The sequence below is a fragment of the Ostrea edulis genome, chromosome 4, assembly GCF_947568905.1.
Source record: "Ostrea edulis chromosome 4, xbOstEdul1.1, whole genome shotgun sequence".
Taxonomy (NCBI): domain Eukaryota; kingdom Metazoa; phylum Mollusca; class Bivalvia; order Ostreida; family Ostreidae; genus Ostrea; species Ostrea edulis.
Genome location: NC_079167.1, coordinates 70,897,581 through 70,918,497, shown reverse-complemented (window position 1 = coordinate 70,918,497; position 20,917 = coordinate 70,897,581). Strand labels below are relative to the sequence as shown.

General features: G+C 35.4%; 2 protein-coding genes across 2 annotated transcripts in view; one reads left to right on the top strand and one right to left on the bottom strand.

Annotated features, from left to right (window-relative positions):
* Positions 1-20,917, bottom strand: part of LOC125670755 (heat shock 70 kDa protein 12A-like) — a 61,427-nt gene that overhangs the window by 7,284 nt on the left and 33,226 nt on the right. The window contains exons 3-4 of the mRNA XM_056163660.1: positions 13,387-13,653; positions 12,953-13,118 (exon numbers count right to left, since the gene is read on the bottom strand). Of these exons, the coding sequence (XP_056019635.1) occupies positions 12,953-13,118; positions 13,387-13,653 (433 nt within the window). The remainder of the gene's footprint in view (positions 1-12,952; positions 13,119-13,386; positions 13,654-20,917) is intronic.
* On the top strand, positions 16,327-18,784 carry LOC125670760 (heat shock 70 kDa protein 12A-like). Its single transcript, XM_048906124.2, has 2 exons — positions 16,327-17,173; positions 17,340-18,784. Exons 1-2 carry the CDS (start codon positions 17,026-17,028, stop codon positions 18,410-18,412), a joined length of 1,221 nt encoding a protein of 406 aa, XP_048762081.2. The 5' UTR covers positions 16,327-17,025; the 3' UTR covers positions 18,413-18,784.

Sequence of the window (20,917 nt, the reverse complement as noted above, 5' to 3'; positions counted from 1 at the left end):
TATGGTCGTTATAACGATCTAGTTCGCCAATGAGTGTTTCATACCGATTGTTATGCCGTTCTTGGCATACTGATTTTGACTAGGGATAACTTGGTTTACCCGATCAAGATATAGGGTTCACTGCGGATGTGACCGGTCGACAGGGGATGTTTACTCCTCCTAGGCACCTGATCCCACCTTTGGTATATCCATTAGTCCGTGTTTGTCCAACTCTCTATTTTGTATTGTTTATAGGAGTTATGAGATTGATAAATGTTCGTTATTTTCACTTTTTATAAACAACATATGCAGGTGATATTGGAATATTGCTACATAAACATTGGAAGTTGACGATGGAGAAGCTGACATAATCCCTTTTGTCATAAAGTTGAGTTGGTAGTTTGCTGTTAATATTCATTTTCAATGAAATATCTAAGTACGAAGCAGATGTTGAGGATTCCGTAGTATCTTTTATTTCGAGTTCACAGGGATATATCGAATCGACATATGAATGTAAATAATTATTGTTAATAGATAAAACTTCGTCAATATATCTAAAAGTCGTGTTGAACACCCTAGCAAGATATTTTTCCTTCTCATGTAAGAGCTTTTGAATATACTCTGCTGCATCTGAATATAAGAACAGGTCAGGTAACAGAAGAGCACAATTCGTGTTCGTGCCGATGTAAATTCCAACAAACTGTTGGAAGACACATGATCCGGGTTAGAATAGGTCTTCAGTACTCCTTGTTTGTCGTAAATGGTACAGTCTTTCGGATGAGACCGCATAAAACGAGGCCCCGTGTAACAAAAGGTGTGACACGATAAAGATCCCTCCCTGCTCAATGGCCATAAATGCCGAGTCATTCACTGGCAATGGTGACGTCTCTATATGAGTGAAATATAATCAAGAGGGACGTTAAACTATATGCAATCAATCAATCAATATATATCAATCAATTTACAATCAATCAACATATATCTTGTATGATCCACTTAAATGCACGTTAAATAACTGTATCCCATTTCCATTTTCCATGATTGTGTAGCGTGTGACGGCGTAGCGAGAATTCCATATTCATCGAAAGCAAGTTTTTAAGACTTGCCTAGATGGTCCAGCGGTCTATAACGCGCTGGTAACATGCTGCTAGGAGATTTGGTTCAGCAGGTCGTGAGTTCATCCCCGGGTAGGGGCGGAAGTGGGTATCCAAATAAAATAAAGTGAAATTTTCTGTGCTTCGAATCAAATATTTCTTCACTTAGGGCAGTTATATTTATGTAAGAGTTCATTACTACATCCATGCTTTATACATAGATATATATACATATCTATTTTAATATCAAACGAGATGTCATCATTGATCACAAAAAATTAAACTTTGCGGTAGCATTATCCCCGGTGCTCATCTTTGCAGAAACTTGTATCTCGGTTCCTGTGATCTGCATATCTATTGTAGAAGTGAACATAGCGGGCCATTTGTTCATTTCGCACTTCACAGTAATTTCTCCCAAGACTCTGCATCCTACGTCATGAATAAACACCGGATTTATTTTATTCGAAACATACACTTTGACTTTCAATGGTTCTTCTCTCTTGTACTCTCGCTTTTTATCTCTAAAGTCATAATCAGCGGTGAAAGATCGCTTTTCACCAAGTGACACTTTCTCGCCTTTCTCAAAGAACTTCCGGAAAACATTTCTGCAATATTTTATGCCGTTAATGTTTGTCATATCACTATAAGAATGCTGTCCTTCGATAAAAGGTTCACAGATATCATCCCCATATGTATATCGACAAACTCTTGAACAGATAATATCTGGATTATGTCCGTACAACACGGCGCCTTTTGCAACAGCAAGACCTGCCCTCATAGGGACGATGATACGTTTTCCCGGAAATGCGTCTTTGAGTCTGTCAATCACAAAAGGACTCTCTGCAAATCCACCTACTACCACTACTCCAAGCAATTTTTTTACAGCTATGACTCTCTAAAATACTTCGAAGATGATATACTATATCATCTACTGAACTTCTAAAGAACGTTCTGAAGAAGTTGACGTCAATGTTTAATTTATCGCAGGAATATGCCACTGAGCTGTTGTAAGGCGACTGGGAAATAATTTCAGAAATTTTGGATCCCGTATGTTCCTCTAGAATGTCAAATAAAATTGGCGGAATTCTGATTTGAATTGTGTGATTAGAGCAAATATCGACTTTTCTTTTCTTAATTTCTAGCGTTCGCATTAGATCCAAATAGTCAGACCTGCATTCATACTTGAATTCCCTTAGTACATCTGCTCCCACTAGTTTAATCAAGAATTGGAGGAACTCTTCATCAACCCTTGAACCTCCCCACGGTCCTCCACAAACTTCATGGATGGACTTCATTTTACCTGTCGGTGTGGTTTCCTGAATCGTAACATCAACCGTTCCTCCTGAAACAAACCTGCAAACTGCACCAGAACTGCACTAATTGCAGAGAGAAATATAAAATATAGAACTGCTAGATGTATCCTCTCTCAGTATATATATATATATATATATATATATATATATATATATATATATATATATATATATATATGTGTGTGTGTGTATGGTAAAGCATCCTTACCCGTCTGGAATAATAAAATGTTTAATTTATATTACTACATGTGTTCAGTGTTTTTAATTTTACGATAAATAATATCAGCTTAATATGTGCAATAAATACACAAACAGGTTTCCATAGTTGGTATTAAACAACTTTTAATATCTAAATATTTCCCTTATGGCCAGCTATAGTTTAGGTTGGTTACGGATTGTTTTTCATTGTTCATCGGTTCGTTTCTTAATTATTGGTCACATGACAGTTCTTGGTCAGTGTAAGATTCAGTTTGAATTTAGAAATTGAATTGGGCAGTTGTGTCATACTTTAGTTGAAAACTTTGGACATTTGAACTTACAGACTACAATCTACTAATCAGGTCAGTTACTAATTATGTTAAGGATTTTATGCATAGAGTGAGTGAGAGTAAGAGTAGTATGATTATTTTATTTCTATTTATTTCATAATGAGTGTATTGCTTCAGAAATCTGAGTAATATATATATTTGTATTAATTGATAGATATACACCAGATCTACACATTACTATAGATCCATCCGGATTCTAATACCACATATTTGGTAAGAGTGTGTTATGTATTGTTTAGGTGGTGTTTGATATGTTTGTCTTGCCATTATATGTTCTGGACAGGTTCTTAGTTTAAATGCAGAATATTAAGTAAATTTGATTAATTATGATTTTATATTAATGATGTGATCTGATGAAGAAAAGACAATTCTATTTATGTGATTAATGAAGCTTAATATGGAATTATTTCTTTGTCATGTCTGTCCGTGATTTTATGTCGTGTCATATGTAATGTGTGTATGTTTAATATTTGTTATTACTTGTTGTAGAATCTTTTGGATGATATTTATTGGATAACATTTGGATGATCTGTGAATGATGTTATTCTGATCGATTGTGATAAATAAATCTTGTGACCGGTATGCTTGTTTGAGTTATCACCCGGTAACAAATATATATATATAAAGCACTATAATCCAGAACCACTCGACATCCAAAGTGTCGGATCTTATAGTAAATACGAGGTCAAATTAAAAAGGATATAAACTATTAACTCGTTCTTTGTTTTTGACTTGATCCAGCGTAGGACTAGTTAGTTCAGATCTGTCTTGATGCTCGATGGGAACAGACTTTACACATATTATTACACTCAATAATTTTCATATGTAGACGTTTTGTTTGTTATCAGCTTAGTAGTAGTTTTTTCCTTTTCTATTTAGTTTTCTTTTCTATGTAAATATTCCATCGTCCTGAGGATTGATTGATTGATTGATGTTTTCCGCCACACTCAACATTTTTTCAGTTATCTGGTGGAGCCCAGTTTTTATTGGTGGATGAGAGAACCCAGATACAATGTACCTGGGAAGAGACCAACGACCTTCCGAAAGTAAACTGGGAAACTTTCTCACTTACTGGCACGAGCGGGATTCGAACTCGCGCCGACAGATGTGAGAGGCCGTGTGATTTTGAGCGCGATGCTCTAACCACTCAGCCACGGAGTCCCCGTTTATAAGTATGAAGCTTTGAATGGCTGCGATAGGGATTTAGTGTGATAATGACCTTGACCTTTGGATTTCAAAAGCAACATGAATCTTGAATGTCATCAGGATTTGAAGTCTGATAAACATGCACCAGCAAGTACATGTACAAAAGTTAGAGGCAAGCTCAAATCTACAGTATATAGTGAGAAAGAGACCTTGATCTTCGTCCTGAGGAATGGACATGTTGTCCTGAAAATTCGAAAATTCACTGTTGTTCGTGTCGTTGGTCATTTTTAGTGCTTTATCTATTATATGTGTAAGACTCTTAAGACTCTATAGTGCGATGGTCGCTCCAAAGTGCGATGGTCACGTCAAAGTGCGATGGTCTGCGCCAAAGTGCGATAGTTTGCTAACGTAACGGATGAGAAAGTGCGATGGTCTCGCCAAAGTCCGATGGTGCGGGGTTCAGCAACGTTTATGACGTCACGTCATTGTGACTCCATTCTTAACGTCTTTCAAAATGAAACCGATGAAATGCAACGTCAGTTTGCCGCAACGAAGGTTCTTTCTGCTCTAAATGCTGACACCAATTTCGGTGCCCCAATTTGTTCGGGATATATTGGAGGTAGGCACGGGTGATTAAGATTGACATGGACGACAGCAACGACAAGGTTTACATTGTTGAGGATTGTGAGAACGGCAAAGTACATTTAATGTCAAACTATCTACTTCGCCCAAACATTCTTTAATTCATGATCATTTATTACTTTTGATGTACACATAATAAATTCCTGGGAGTTTGCTATAATGCAAAACATTCTTCACGATTTCGCGTTGGAAAATTTAGTTTAATAACACAACTAAATGGTAATGAAATAAGTTCTTATTCTTATATTTTGTGCATGTATTATTTTGCACTTATATTTGTTGAAATAACACACGGTTGGTACAATCTCTACCAAAAACACTGTTTCGTTTACACTCCATCGCACTTTGGTGCATTAGTACATTGTATGTACCATTGGACTTCGTCGTGTCGACACCATTGCATTATTTGCCGCACACCCTCGCATTTATATCACATCGCGCACACACACACACACACACACACACACACACACACACACACACACACACACACACACACACACACACACACACACATATATATATATGTACTGTGTCCTTTCCGACGATAATTGAAATTTGCTTTCTCATATTACTGAATTTTATGATTTGTCAGATAAGTACACTGTTGTTAACTGTGTTTATGATGATTGATGTTTTGGCAAAAGTATCTTTGGAAAAAATACCTTTATTCCAAAAATACTGAATATCCAGTCACGTGATATCAAAGTGATGAAAAAATATGAAAACTGAATTTCAATGATTGCATGAAATTAACATTGAATAATGTCATTTAATATACCCCGGTGCAAACATGACGTTTATCCATGTTAGAGGCTTTGAAACAAAATATGTAAGATGGAACAGTTTTAAAAACATTGTTCCATCAATGGTAAAGATTGGAAAGTGTCAGATCTGGTCTAGAGAAAGTTGTAGGAGTTCGTTGGAAAGATTTTTAAAACTGTTGACGAAAAGTCGGTGACGTTCAGAGGTAACTGTTTTACCAAATGGTTGTTATATTCATGTTAGCAAAAAGGTGAAATAGATGCGAAGTATGTTTGAGAATCTGGAGAATTTTGTAAATTATTCAGATCACCGTTTTACACGACATAGAATCATCATGAAGATAATTGGCTATTTGATGATCAGCCAAGATGCAAATATCTAATGAAAGTGAGACTGACCGGAAAACTGTCGTACATGGACCCAGATCGATACTGTAATGATCTAATATTTGTGTTTAGAGTTATCATTCATTGTAGAGCACGTTTGCCTGATCGGGATATAGGGCCCACGACGGGTGTGACTGGTCGAAAGGGAATGCTTACTCCTCCTAGACACCTGATCTCACCTCCGATGTGTCCAGCGGTCCGTGTTTGCCCAACTCTCTATTTTGTATTGCTTATAGGATTAATGATATTGATCGATGAGTGTTCGTTATTTTCACCTTTCATACATGTACACACATTGGATTGTTCAAATGAAAGGTTCTGAATTTGGTATATGCTCAGTAATTGAAATGTTTGAGGAAAGAATTAAAAGTGTTATTCAGATTGTCAATGCCAACAATATATCTTATGAAATTATTGTGTTCGGAAAATCTACAATAAGAACACGACGAAGTCGTGGTAGAAACCATCAAAACTCTTTAGTATAATGGTCGAAAATGAATAAAGACAGATTCGAGCTCAACAAAACCAGAAAAAACATTTGTGGTATTGTATTCTCCAAGGATGGAGTTTCCCCAAAGTCCAAGAAGGCGAAAACTCTCAAAACAAACAACCATTATTGCATGAAGCAAATTGCACAGCTTCTTAAGGATAACAAACTGCGCAGTACGTTTCATCCAAAAACTATGCAACAGTTACTAAACCACTGAGGCAACTGACACGCCAGAAGGACACCGGAACTGGGAAGATGGACAACAATTTCATCAAATTGAAAGAATTTTCAAGTAAAACCATTGATGACATACTACGACTCGTCTGTTGAAGTAGACATTTCGATGGGTGCCAGTCCAAAAAGATTAGGAGCAAAATATCAAGCTATGGGAAATGTAATTCATACACAGAATCATGCTATAGCCAGACATAATTGGCTATGGCGTGGGCATGCGAGCATGTGGACATTTTCCCTTGTGGTTCAGCACTGAAACATCATAACAGACCACAAACTGCTAAAAATAAAATTACAGAAAGTTAAGACTGTTCTGAAAATATAGCACTGGGACTTGTGCCTACAGCCATACAAACTGATGATCAGATAAGAGCCAGGACATAGAAATCCAGACTAAAGATCCCGCCATCCAATACCTTTGCAATTCAAAAAACATTTTCATGAAGCAAATATTGCAGAACGGTATGTCAACTTCCTTATAGTTCAATCAATTTCAAAAGCAGTGGAATCCAGTCAAGTTAAAGGAGCAAGTGAAGCTTATGAAACACTTCAAAAAGTGATCTAATAGACCAGAAATGGAAAGGTGTATGAACACTAAAAGGGATGAACCTATAATTACCAATAAAAATATTCTACTAAAGATCAAGCAGTCAAAATCACACACTAAGAACACCAAGGATTATTTGAAATTAAAGCATTTTAAGGTAGCTCCATTCTCATGAAAGGTGAAGATAACGAACAGTGATCAATCTCATAACTTCCTATAAGCAATACAATATAGATAGTTGGGCAAACACGGACCCCTGGACACACCAGAGGTGGGATCAGGTGCCTAGGAGGAGTAAACATCCCCTGTCGACCGGTCACACCCACCATGAGCCCTATATCCTGATCTGGATCTACAGAGTTATCCTTAGTCAAAATCAGTGTGTCAAAATATGACCTGTCAATATCAATAGTTAAAAGTGGGAAAACTGTCTTAATTTCCACTAAATATATTGTTTAATCTCACTAATAATCAAAGAAAATGTATATGTCACCATCTTGTCCTTTATGTCAGAGAACAACACAAACTCGTCCAAAGAATTATGTGTATCGGCGTAAAAACGATGGGTCATAATGATTCTCTTATTGTTCATTCGGACCATAAAGGTCAATGTTTGACAGTGTATATTTGTTTTGTATGTCTATCAATTTCTTTACAGGTACAGCATTCATTTCATATAATATTTAAATTGTATATTCATAGTAATACCCGAAATCCATTGCTATTTGTTATAGTTGAAAGCACTTTAAATATCATTGTCAAAATTGTCAATTGTAATTCAATTGTAGTCAAATTTGTGCAATGCCTCTTACGAACTAAATTTCAAATCCAACAGAGGAAAGGGTGTGATGATTTAATAATGTTTAGAGTTATCCCTCTTTGTATAGTATTGTTGTAGTTGTAATTCCCGTTTTGTACCTGTAGGTTTTGTGTTTTATATAGAAAATACGTGTTCCGGAATAAGTGGGGAAACTGAGCCAGACTCTTGTCTTCTTCAAAATGTAACAGACACACCATACTAGTATGTTCTATGATTTGTTCTTTACAAAACACTCCCCTGAACGTGTTGGATAAGTGCCAGCAAATGTTTTGACAGAATCTATTCATGCTTTAGTGTTCGTATCATGGATATTTGGCACCTGCATTGATTTCAATAGAAGCAATTTTGAGAACGTGTGATGCGTTGATGACTACGGCCGTCAAATTATCATTAGAATTTGTAGCGGGCCACAATGACTTTGTATTTTATTTCTACGATTAAAATGAGTAAATATTTATGTATCAAAATATATCTTCTAAACCTGTTTAAATTTTATCTGCTCTGAAAATGAAATCTCATTTGTCTCCTTTGTAAACCTATCACAATAGACTGGTGGTTGGGGGTGCTCACTTCGGTTAAATACTCTACACGGCGCCGCATCATGCCAAATGCGTGTTTTTAAAAACTCTAAAATGTGTATTCCTAATGGGATTTATTAGATTGATCATTGTTCGTTATTTCCATCTCTCATCTAAGACATCAACAGTGGTGACTGTTAAAAGCACTGCAGTAGAAGTGGTAGTCATGGGCCTTTCACTCTTAAGCGTCACACATAGGTCAATATTGGTGATACTTAATCTAAAGGTATTGGCGTCACTTCGCTATTGAAGAATTCTTGAATGGTACGTAAAGCAACATTATTTCTTTTTAAAATTCTCTCTGTTTAGTTTGAATATCATGGCACAGGTTTCAACATCTTTGATCAATCACGTGCACATTCAGTTCACCGTGATAGACAGTGAATAAAACAAATTCGAGTCGACAAGGTACACTGTATTCATATACAGAAAATAGATGACTAAACAAGTATATGTGAAATATGAAGGATGTTACATACATTCTAGGCATTGAGACATGCATTCATATCGAGTTTTTATGGCGTAGTTAAGGAATATGATATACAATTAGCTCAAAATGTTTTTCTCAAGGGGAAATTAGATATTTAAAACCCAAACTTTATCTACTCTCAAAATAAACTTCATTTACCTCCGTTATAAATATGTCACAATAAACTAGTGGTTGGGGCGAATGCTGGACAACTCGCCCCCAAGACACCCCCCCCTCTCTCTGGACAACTCGCCCTCTCTAAGGACAAGTCGCCCCTTTTCTTGGGACAACTCGCCCCCAATATTATATATAAATATATTATCACATCTTATTTTCATTTTGTGTTTGTGTGTGTGTGTGTGTGTGTGTGTGTGTGTAATTGTACAATTATTATTTTTTTTTTACACTTCTAACCCCATAAAGATACGTCTTTTTATTTCATGTTTTAACACGAAAGGTAAATTCTAATAGAAATTATACACATATTTAATTAGTGCATTTCAGAAAAAATGATATTTTTCATAATTCATTTAGCAAGGAAAATTATATTTACTGATCTTGAGGTAATTGGTTAAATGCCTCCAATACTGAGACAATATTTGAGGGGTTGGGAGGTGTGTGTGTTTTATCGATAGAGTATATTTAAGTGTAAAAGTGCTGCATGAATATTCTGATACATGTAATTATCTTTTAATGCGTTTTTCAACTAATTCCCGTTGAAAAATCAGAAAATTACCATGTTAGAAATTTTATAACGACTTTGCTTTACTGATTCTTTTTACACGGCGATTTCAAAGTGAAAAGTACTCTGATGATGAGTACCTTAACGTTTGAAGTAAATTGATAACAGCTTGGGGGAAATCAAACAATTAGATTTAACAACAGACGCAGATTATAGATAATTATAGTACGTCAGCCGTAGACCAAGCTAATACTCTCCCTACCAAACGCTTACTTGCTTACGCTGAAATTATATATTTTACATGTACATAAAAGTGATGATGAATTTGAACCCAAACACTTAATTTTCACTAAAATATTTCGTCTTGCATACAAAAGTTCGGTGTTTATGTGAACATGTCTTTTTTGTGATGTATATACTATCTTTAAGAAATTTATTAATTTTTGCTAATACACCTCTTGTATTTAGACCAAAAATAATAATTGTAAACATTTATGATATGAAGGGGAGAGTTATCTTAAGAGAAGGGGACGAGTTGTCTTGAGGGCGAGTTTTCTTAGGGGCGAGTTGTCCCGATGATGGGGCGAGTTATCTTGAGGGTGAGTTGTCTTAGGGGCGAGTTGTCCTGATACCGTTGGGGCGCTCACTTCGGAATTGAGACGCTCTGGTTAGATATTTTACACGGCGCCGTGTCATACTATTTCCGTGTTTGACCTACTCTTAAAGTCTTCTTTATGGGATTTATAAGATTGATCATTGTTCGTTATCTCCACCTCTCATCTAAGATAACAACATAGGTAGTGATTGTTTCTTCGACCAAAGCATGCACAACAGTAGGGGTGATAGTCATGGGTCCTTCACTCTTTCTTACATAGGTCAGATTTTTGTGGTGTGCTTCAACTAAGGTACACGAATAAGTGGTTACTTCTAACCGATCTAAATCTTCTGAATTTAGAGTTGCATAAGAAATAGTTCCCTTTCTATGACGAACCTATAATGTACCTTCTGCAGACATGAAATGAATGCATTATGAAAAAATAGTTCATATGTTGTAAAGGGTTCGACAGGTGACACCAGAACAACATAAATAACGCATTGACGTCGTTTCGTTATTGAAGAATTCTTCAATGGTACTTAAAAAAACCCGTACAAACAAACATCGCTTCTTTATTTTGAATACCATGGTACAGCTTTCAACACAGTTTAACAAATTCAATATACATGTATGTTTACTTTGATAAGCAAAGACTCAAAAAGAAGTCAATTGGACAAGGTACGCTGTATTCATATATAGAAAATAGATGGTGATACAAGTATATGCGCAATATGAAGGGTACTTATTTAGGCATTGAGGCATACATTCATATTGAGTTTTATGAGGTAATCAATAAATATGATATACAATTAGCTCAAAATGTTTTCATCGAGGGGAAACTAGATTTTTAAAGCCCATTCATATAAATATGATTCGACAGGATATTTAAAAAGTCTAGTACTTTAAAATGTTGCATCTAATTTAATATAGAACCTATAGGAATTTAAGGTATTTGACGTATGACACAAAACAAGATATTTTCTTAATGGCATTTATGTGAAAAAGCTGCTTAAAAGAATTGAATTTGATAATCTTTTAACAAATACTAATAGAAGATCATCAGGCAACATCCTGATATTTCCTTTTGATTCTTGAGCAAAATGAGATAGATATATCAATAAGAAAACCATTCATGAATTATTTTGAAACCGATCGACATTTGTATCAAGAGAATGATTTAAAGTTAGTTTACCTAACTATCGTTTATCTTAGATTTGGAATAAACAAAACAAAACAAAAGCAAAGTTTCAAACTTTGGTTCAGCAGGTATTATTTATTCAAGTGACCCTCCATCCCTTTAATGGTTTGTTATACATTTTACTTAACAATTTACCGTATATCATTCAATAAATGACATATTCCACAAAACTACATTACAGTGTTGGGTTATTTTTCACTGCTTCTCATAGGAGGCATACATATATTATGTATTACTTGAATTTTGTTTATTTGCTTGTATGTTGTTTCATGCCCCTTTGGAGGATTTTGTTTAACTCACGGGGAATAAGCTATCAGATTTTACATGAAGTGTCATAAAGTTTGACCTATTGTGTCATCAATAACAGCATTATGTTGTATCTGATGTCTTTTTTGTTTTAGCTCTGCGTCATATCCGTAACATTCACTTATTCTATTCAGAACAAAGTAAATAAAAATGTAAACTTTGCACTGAAATGACAGGACGAAGCGATTATTTCAAGAATATATCAATACAAATTGATACATGCTTACCTACTTGACAAAAAACGTCATCCTTAATATGAATCTTGTAACTGTCCATTAACTGTAATATTCTTTTAGAAAGTTCTGATTTTTTGCCCATACGTAATAAAGATTTTGATAATGTACAATGAATTTAAGAAGTTTTTGGAAATATACTATTACAATTCTTACCAAAATACGATTTTGGATGAAAATGTAAAGATAACGAACATTGATCAATCTCATAACTCCTATAAGGAATACAAAATAGAGAGTTGGGCAAACACGGACCCCTGGATATATCAGAGGTGGGATCAGGTGCCTAGGAGGAGTAAGCATCCCCTGTCGACCGGTTACACCAGTCGTGAGCCCTATATCTTGATCAGGTGAATGGAGAAATCCGTAATCAGAAATAGTGTCAAGAACGGCTTAACAATTGATATGAAACACGTCAGACAGTACTTGCTCCAATGACCAAATCTGAATACATCTTAATAGAACTGCTTATATTCATAAAATGTTATAACGTTCACTTGTTTGTATCCTTTAGTTTTTAAGTCTGTTGCATGGTACATTAAAGGGTGACTCATGTCAAGGATTACAACCCACGTGGCATGTAAAATATCGTTTGTGTGATGTTCGAAAAAGAATAGGCTCACTGGAACCGTCAGGGGAGCTCAAAAAGTCTTCAAAACCAATTATATTTCATTCAGTTAACCACCGTAAAATGGCTGAAATATTTCGAAAACAGTGCTAAACCCTAAATGATTAACCAATTGATTTACGTATAACGTCGGGCGCCTGGGGAAGGAAAACCTACAGCTTATTATTGGCGTCTTAAATCTAATGAGGCATCGCGATCGAAAACCAAACCCGGGTCTCGCGATTGCAAAAGCGAACATGCTAACCACTAGGCTACCTCGAGAAGTTTTGTACCTCCGATATTATGTTAACGAGACTTACCACCGAGATCTAACACCATAAATGTTTTCCCTCGTTCAAAAGTCCGAAGAACAAGTTCTTGGTGCTCTCCTCCACTTTCAAATTTGTCAATAGGGAGAAGACGACAATACAAGGCGGCAGCTTCCGGTTCATAGGCTAGCATTAACTGATCGTCATGGATACCGGCCTGTCAAAAGAGAGAAAGATTTAAGATTTTCCTGTGAAACTCTTCTAAGATAATGTTTCGTTTTCAATCACCGAAGTGATTTTAGTGATATGTTGTGATATGTATCCAACATTTTATTTTGTCCATGGTGTGTTAATGTTTGATAAAGGGTACATGATGCGATGATATTTACTTTTTTAAAATAAAAATTCCGAAAAATTAGAACATATAACTATTGACTTATTTCATGAGAATGATGCACGGGTGTGAAAAACTACTACTCGTTTACTTCCGTTGCTGCTTCTCTTGTAAACTGTTTGGCCGAGTCCGTCCAAATGGCGGGAACTGTAATGACCCAGAAGATTCCGTCAACTGTGATGGTGTCCAATACATTCTTCTCCTTTAGTTGTTTAAGTAAATGTTCTTTTAGATAACGAATTGCGTGAGCAATGATTGTCATGAAGGACATCTTTTTGTCATCTATATCACCTATTTCCATGTCTCTCTTTTGTTCGGTAAACAGACCATTACTTCCAGACTGGTGTTTTGATATATCCTGGAATAAAAGAACTCTTTATTTAACTTAAATGTCATCACAGAGCATTTTCACATCCCGCAAGAAAATGTGTTCGTCTTTAATTACTTGATCGATGTAAATGCCAGTAAGTAATTCAGAAAAATAACAAGGTAACAGACTCTATAGATCCTCAAATGTTGCTTTAGATGAGAAGTATCAAAATAGTATGATGATTTATATCCCTCGCTTGATGACGTCACAAAATATCAGTTTATTGCAATTGTGTATTTATCTATGAAAGGTGAAGATAACGAACAGTGATCAATCTAATAACTCCTATAAGCTATACAAAATATAGAGTTGGACAAACACGGACCCCTTGATATACCATAGGTGGGATCAGGTGCCTAGGAAGAGTAAGCATCCCCTGTTGACCGGTCACACCCGCCGTGAGCCCCCATATCCTGATCAGGTAAACGGAGTTATCCGCAGTCAAAATCAGTGTGCCAAGAACGGCTTAACAATCGGTATGAAACACGTCAGACAGCATTTGACCCAATGCGAGGTTGTATTGACGAACTAGATCGTTATAACGACCATAGAATTTGCGAAATGCTGACTTCAATCGAGACTGTTGAAATCCCTGTACCATCAACATGTTTGTCAGTAGCTTACCTCGATTTAAAAACTGACTATACGCAGAACAAGCTCTTGCATATCTAAATATCGAGTTGAAGATTTTTTGTCGTCATGTAGAAGCCTTTGAATAGATTCTGTCTCATAAGAATTAGGTCAGCTAACAAAAGAGCACTATTCGTGCCCTTGGGAATTCAAACAGACTGTTGGAAGACCTGATCACAATTGACTACGAAGATATTGTTAATGAGAAACTGCGGCATACTCTTAATTTCAACCACAGAGTATTTGTGCATGAAATCAGTGATGTTTAACAAAGTAATTTTTTAGATGACTGATCTTTAGATATGAATATTTCCTTTTTCCACTTTTGTTGAAGAAGCAACAGTCTATGATGTCAAAATATCTAGTCTTAATTTATCTTGAGGAATGGTCGTGTAAAGTGTTGAAAAGTCATACATTTTAACTGTGCTGATTTAAGACGTTTTGGGACTTCAAAGGACTCGGTTCGTTTGAGGCCAAATTCGGCCCCGTGTCCAAATTGGATAATATTCCTCAAAATTCTTTCATAGGGTATGTATTTTCATAAAATAATTATCATATGTTCATACGAAGCTTTATTCATGATTAATGTGTATGTAAATACAAGATAGTTTATGATGACGTTGTGTCATTTTTACGTTACTTTACGCGACGTCATAAACAGGAAGGTTATGCTATGATTGATAGAAACCGTCGAATTTGCTAAATATTTCCAGTTTTATTTAATCGATGTGCAATATGATTTTTGTTTCAAAATTGTAGTTGACTCTTTTCAAAACTTTTAATCAATTGACCATGATACAATGCGGCGGATGTTACGATTTGAAGGACGATTTGTGTAATTGTATTTATTGATTCTATAGCAACATTTATTCATTCAATGAATATTACCAGTCAGCATTTTGTATGTGTTCTATACCATCGGAGTGAAATCCTTTGCATTAATCTGTATTAAAAGAATAGCGAGTATGTACCTGAAATGAAAAAAAACCCCAAAAAACTCACGGAAACCGCACGGGAACGGAATTAAATGAAAAACACCATGTACTGTATTCTAAATTTAAATAACTATATAACCAAGTGATAGGGTACATTATAGCTGTAGGTACCTTTATATGCTGTAATTTACAATAATTCTACAATTTGTCTCACTCAAATTTACAATAATAACACACTTGTATTAAAAAAAGAAGCGCTTATCTAAACGACCAGTTACAAAGATATGGTATGTTTTAACACTTCTTTCTTTAAGAAAGAAAAATACACGCTGTAGAAACTTAGCAGCATATCATCATCACTACTCACGCTGGAGAAATTTAGTAGCATGTCATCATCACTATTCACGCTGGAGAAACTTAGAAGCATATCGTCATCACTATTCGCGTACAGTCTTTAACATTCACTCTTCAATGGGATCATCACCTGAATCGGATTCGTCCACTGGTTCTGGAAAAATTGTGGCATCATCAACATATCTCCCCCAATTTTGAACAGATTTAAAGGATTCTTTGTAGTGACCCAGTCCTAGAAACCAGATCACGTCAGCAATGTGAGCACAAATCCCCACCACCCGAGCCCCAGCTTTACATTGGCAATACCATGCAGTTATACTTGACTCATCATAACGGATCCAAACAAAATACGTTTTAGCTGAAATATGTCTACTTTGAATTTTGATTCGCAGCAGATGCGGGTCTTCTTTGTGTATCAAAATATCGCTTCCCTCTTGGAAGTGTTCTGCTGCGTAACTGCTTGCTAGTTTAAGCTGGTATACCCCATATGTAATGTTGCGAATGTCTTCTTCATCTAACTGGGGAAAGCCCAAAGAATCGAGGTCTCCTGGACTTCTCCACGTGGCTACCCGCGAATTCAGTTTCTTGGTATCAACTTCCTCCTTAAGGTGGTTGACTTGTTTAGAAAGGTATTGCATCTTTGCTGCAACATCCATATCAGCGTCTGTGTCACCTACATAAAATCACTGATATGTTATGAATATAAACTTCATAGTTTATCTATCTATCTATCTATTTATCTATCTTTCTTTCTTGGCGATGTTTCCTCATCCATCGGAATTAAAATTTCACGCTCGCCGAAATCATCCGATCGCGATATACGATATTTTAGCAGTCTGTTTGACATTCACTATATTTCTGTTTATCATATAGGTAATGGTTTCTTGGCAATAATTTTTTTTTTATAGAATAGCCTGCAATATCTGTGATACCATTGAACTTGTCATTAAACAATATGATATGCAGCATGTGCAGATAAGCTGGCCGACCAGATTTTGATTGGAAGCCGGTTTCGATGTTGATATAATGATACCAATTAAAACTTGTAATATTGAAAATGATTCTTTATAATTGAAAACATTCACTAACATTGACTGATGCAATTAGATGAAAGTTGAACACATATATGACTGTCATATTGCATGGATTCATATTAGTGCCAATGCTGCATCAATTGCTTTATCTCGTTGTAGAAACAAGACTATATTCTGCCATCAAGTTTTGTGAAATTAGTTCATAAAATGAAATTTGATTCATCATCAACATGAAACAATTCAAATACAATCATGCACATTGAAGTTTTATGAATCAATTTTGGCACTCATTGAGCATAACAGAAATCTCTCATACTCCACTATTTTCCAACGCGTCAATATTCACCTGTAAACGCAGGTAAGCCTGTCTTATTTGTGATTTGTAGGCCGGGATAAAGGCAAACGATATGATGTTTGTTTATGAACCAGAGGCTGCAGCTCTTTATTGTAGATACCAGAAACTACACGCCATAAATGATACTACAAACGATTCAGATGGTAAAGGAGATACAGCCCTCCAGAAAGGGAGAAAAGTTTTAGTGTTTGATATGGGAGGTAAAGGGTATCAAAGATTTCTTAATCTAAATTGACATCGATTTCTGGTCTTTGATATTTCAAAAGTCATTTCTCTTAATGTGTCACATGATATTTTATTCAGCTGGATACAAACACATGAACCAACACCATTCCTTAGCTGTAAAGTATTTCTATTGATTTTCAGGGGGCACAACAGATATTAGCGTCATCGAAATAAAAAGTGAGAAGGAGATTCATATTGTAGAGCGAGCTAGCGGAGGACCTTTTGGTGGAACGCACATCAATGAAAATTTTTGTCAGTGGCTGGACGAAGTATTTGGAGAAGACAATATGAAGAAAATTAGAACAGAACATAGATCGGATTACATGCAATTAATAAGAGATTTCGAGCAAAAGAAACGTCCAATTGACCCCAAAAAGGACAAATCTCTATTTTTACAGATTCCAACAGTCCTCAAACAATTGGCAGAAGACACATGGAAATGCAAATTAGAAGATCAATTCCGGAAAGCAGAGAGTCGGTATCCCTGTGTTCAAGTTAAAAAACGAGGAAAACTTTTCTTCCCGTCCTCATTTTTTGTGGAACACTTCATTTTGCCGATTTCTAAAATCGTATTGGAAGATATGAAGCGGATTCTTCAAAAACATGGGGATATTAGCAGTGTGTTGGCTGTAGGAGGTTTGGCTCAATCTGCTGCCATGACGACAGAAATACGAAAATATGCTAAAGATATACCTGTATTTGTTCCGTTTGATTCATCCGTTGCCATTCTCAACGGAGCAGTGCTTTATGGACATGATAACAACGTAATCAAAGCTAGGATCTGCAAGTACTCTTACGGCATCCAGACAATGAGGCCATTTGAAGAGGGAGATGATAAAAGTAAGAAAGTTCAACAGGAAGGAAAGGTGTGGTGTAAACACTGCTTTAGAGCGCTTTACCATGCAGGTGATATGATAAAACTCGGTGATGTTAATTCGTATGAGTTGGAAGAATATTTCAACGAAGAAGGCAGAAAAAATAAGCAATTCAAACCCATTCGATGCATTTTATTTAGATCTGAGTCCGAAAACCCAAGATATGTCACTGATAATGGCTGTGAAGAGCATGGAACAATAGAAATTGAAGTGCCTGAGAACGGGTTTCCGGTTCATTATAAATGTACTGTTGAACTGGAGTTTGCCGGAACAGAAATAATTGCCCGTTTGAAAGATAACCAAGGAATTAAGACAATTCGAGTTGATTTCTTAAACTGATTTCATATTTTCTTTTATTCTGGAGGATGTCGAGAAATACAATAACCTTATTCAAACTCCAATGCATGAAAATGCTTTATACATGTATATGCTATGACAATATTGTAAAACCAAGCAGAATATTGGGAAAGAATCGCTTTACTGTAATAAGTGAGTTTTGATGCTGAACACACCATCTTCCTGCTTGCTTTTCTGTATTCCGTTATTTCTCATACAGCAATCATTCAATGTAGAATACTATATATTGGGATTTTTTTATTATTATTGTGTTAAACTTTAGAACTATTGCTTTAAACTTTAGAAAATGATCCTAAACTGTAAAACATTTAATTTTTATATGTAAGGAATATGTTTTGAGTTACCTTTCACTTTAGAAAATGACTTTAATCTGAAAACCATAAAACTATTGCTAGTTTATATTATATGATCAATACATATTAAAAAGTGTTTATGTTCTAACAAGTAAAGGTAAAACTAAGTTTCAAATGTGAACATTTTTATAAATAAATGGTTAAAACTGTACAACAATCTGACTACAATCCACATGTGGACTACATAAATAATCACAAGGAGCAAAATCTCATCCAAAGAAGAGAACAGTACTGACCAGATTGCTACATGTTGCCATGTCCCCCACCGCCACAAAAAAGTTGAAGTACAAAAGTTCCATAACTCCTGCAAAAGTTGTCGAATCAAAATGACGGCGCAATATGGTCAACTACATATGGTGACTAACAATCCTACAAAATTTGAACAAAATCTGTTGAACGGTTTTGGAGGATTTGCGTCCACAAAGTGTTCCTATAGTGTAGCATGTACAAATTCAACGAAGTCCCATAACTCCTATAAAATTTGTCGAATCAAAATGGTGGCACAATAAGATCAACTACACATGGTCACTAACAATCCCACTAAATATGAACAAAATCCATTAAGCGGTTTTTGAGGAGTCGCGTCCACAAAGTGTTCCTATAGAGTAGCATGTACAAATTCAACAAAGTCCCATACTCCTGTCAAAATTGTCGAATCAAAATTGTGCCAAAATATGATCAACTACACATGGTGACTAACAATCCTACAAATTATGAACAAAATCTGTTGAGCGGTTTTGGAGGAGTTGCGTCCACAAAGTGAAGTGGGACGGACGGACACCGGTATTTCTATGTCCTCTTTCGCATAGCGGTGGGGGACAATAACCTTTTAAAAAGTAAAGTTACCATTCAAATGTAGACCATATTATGACTTGTGAAATACCTGAACATACTATCTTCATACACTCCAATATCAATATATGAACTACATAGTGGTAAATATAGACCACAATTACAAATCAAAATTGGGAAAAAAGGCCGTCTCCAAATTACTGTAACGTGCGGACGCTACACTTTGAACAGCTTTGAACAATCTGTCAGGATGGTGCAGTTCAAATATTGATAAATTGTTTTTTCTGACACCAGGTACTATTAAGTACCAAAATAAAAATAAAGAGTCTGCTTCAAGTTTCACAATTTATTGAATTACAATAGCCCTTTTATTACAAGATAAATGAATTAAAATAACCTCCTCAAAATAGCATGAATTAATTCATTCCCTCTCAATTTCTCCCAAAATAAATTCAGAACCAAGTAAATTCACAAAAACTACTTTTGTAAAGTCTGATTCAGAGATAACTCAGAATATGTGACTTTTAATAAAATTACTTCCACTAATTAACAAAAATTTATATTGATCAGATTCCCAACTTGTGGAAATATATGATCTCTTAATCCCTTAAAATTTCTTATCAATATTTCAGTCAGTTGTAACCCAATTAAATTCCAAATGAATAAAGAAACTTACATCTTTAGAAATTTAGCAATACGTAAAACATGTCATTTCAATAATCTAGTAATAAATAAAATAACACCCATCAAACTCTAAAATGAAGTACTTGAGAATAACTCAGTTTTCTGTAATTTACAACCATAAAACAAGAACAATGAACTAAATTCAATAGTTAGCAAAATATTAAGAACAATAACAATTAAACAGAAGTCTACATTACAAATATGTAAAACACTACTGATTAACTTTGTAACAAGTAAAGGTACTACGCAATCTCATTAAAATCAAATGTTATTTCTACTCACATATGTTATGTAAGAAACCAGATTCAACATCTAACTTTAATTAAATTCAGATAATGTGAACCACACACCTATCTCTAATACTACTAAATCTTAAAGTAATGGGTAACTATTAATCTGAGCGAGATCTGTCGAGGCTAGATATTTGGACTTTCGCCTCTTCCGAATTTGAGACCAGTGTCACACAAAGTGATTCTAGAAATCTTTCTTGAACTTCAGTCGCTTGTGCAATGAAATATACATTTCTTATCTTTATTTAATGCAAATCCCACAGTAAATAAAGTTTTTTCAGTCACGTGACGCAAAACAGGGTAGACGTGTTTTTGCCTTGCTTCTGTGTTTTTGACAATTATCGCCGTTTTTCGGAACTTTGAACATT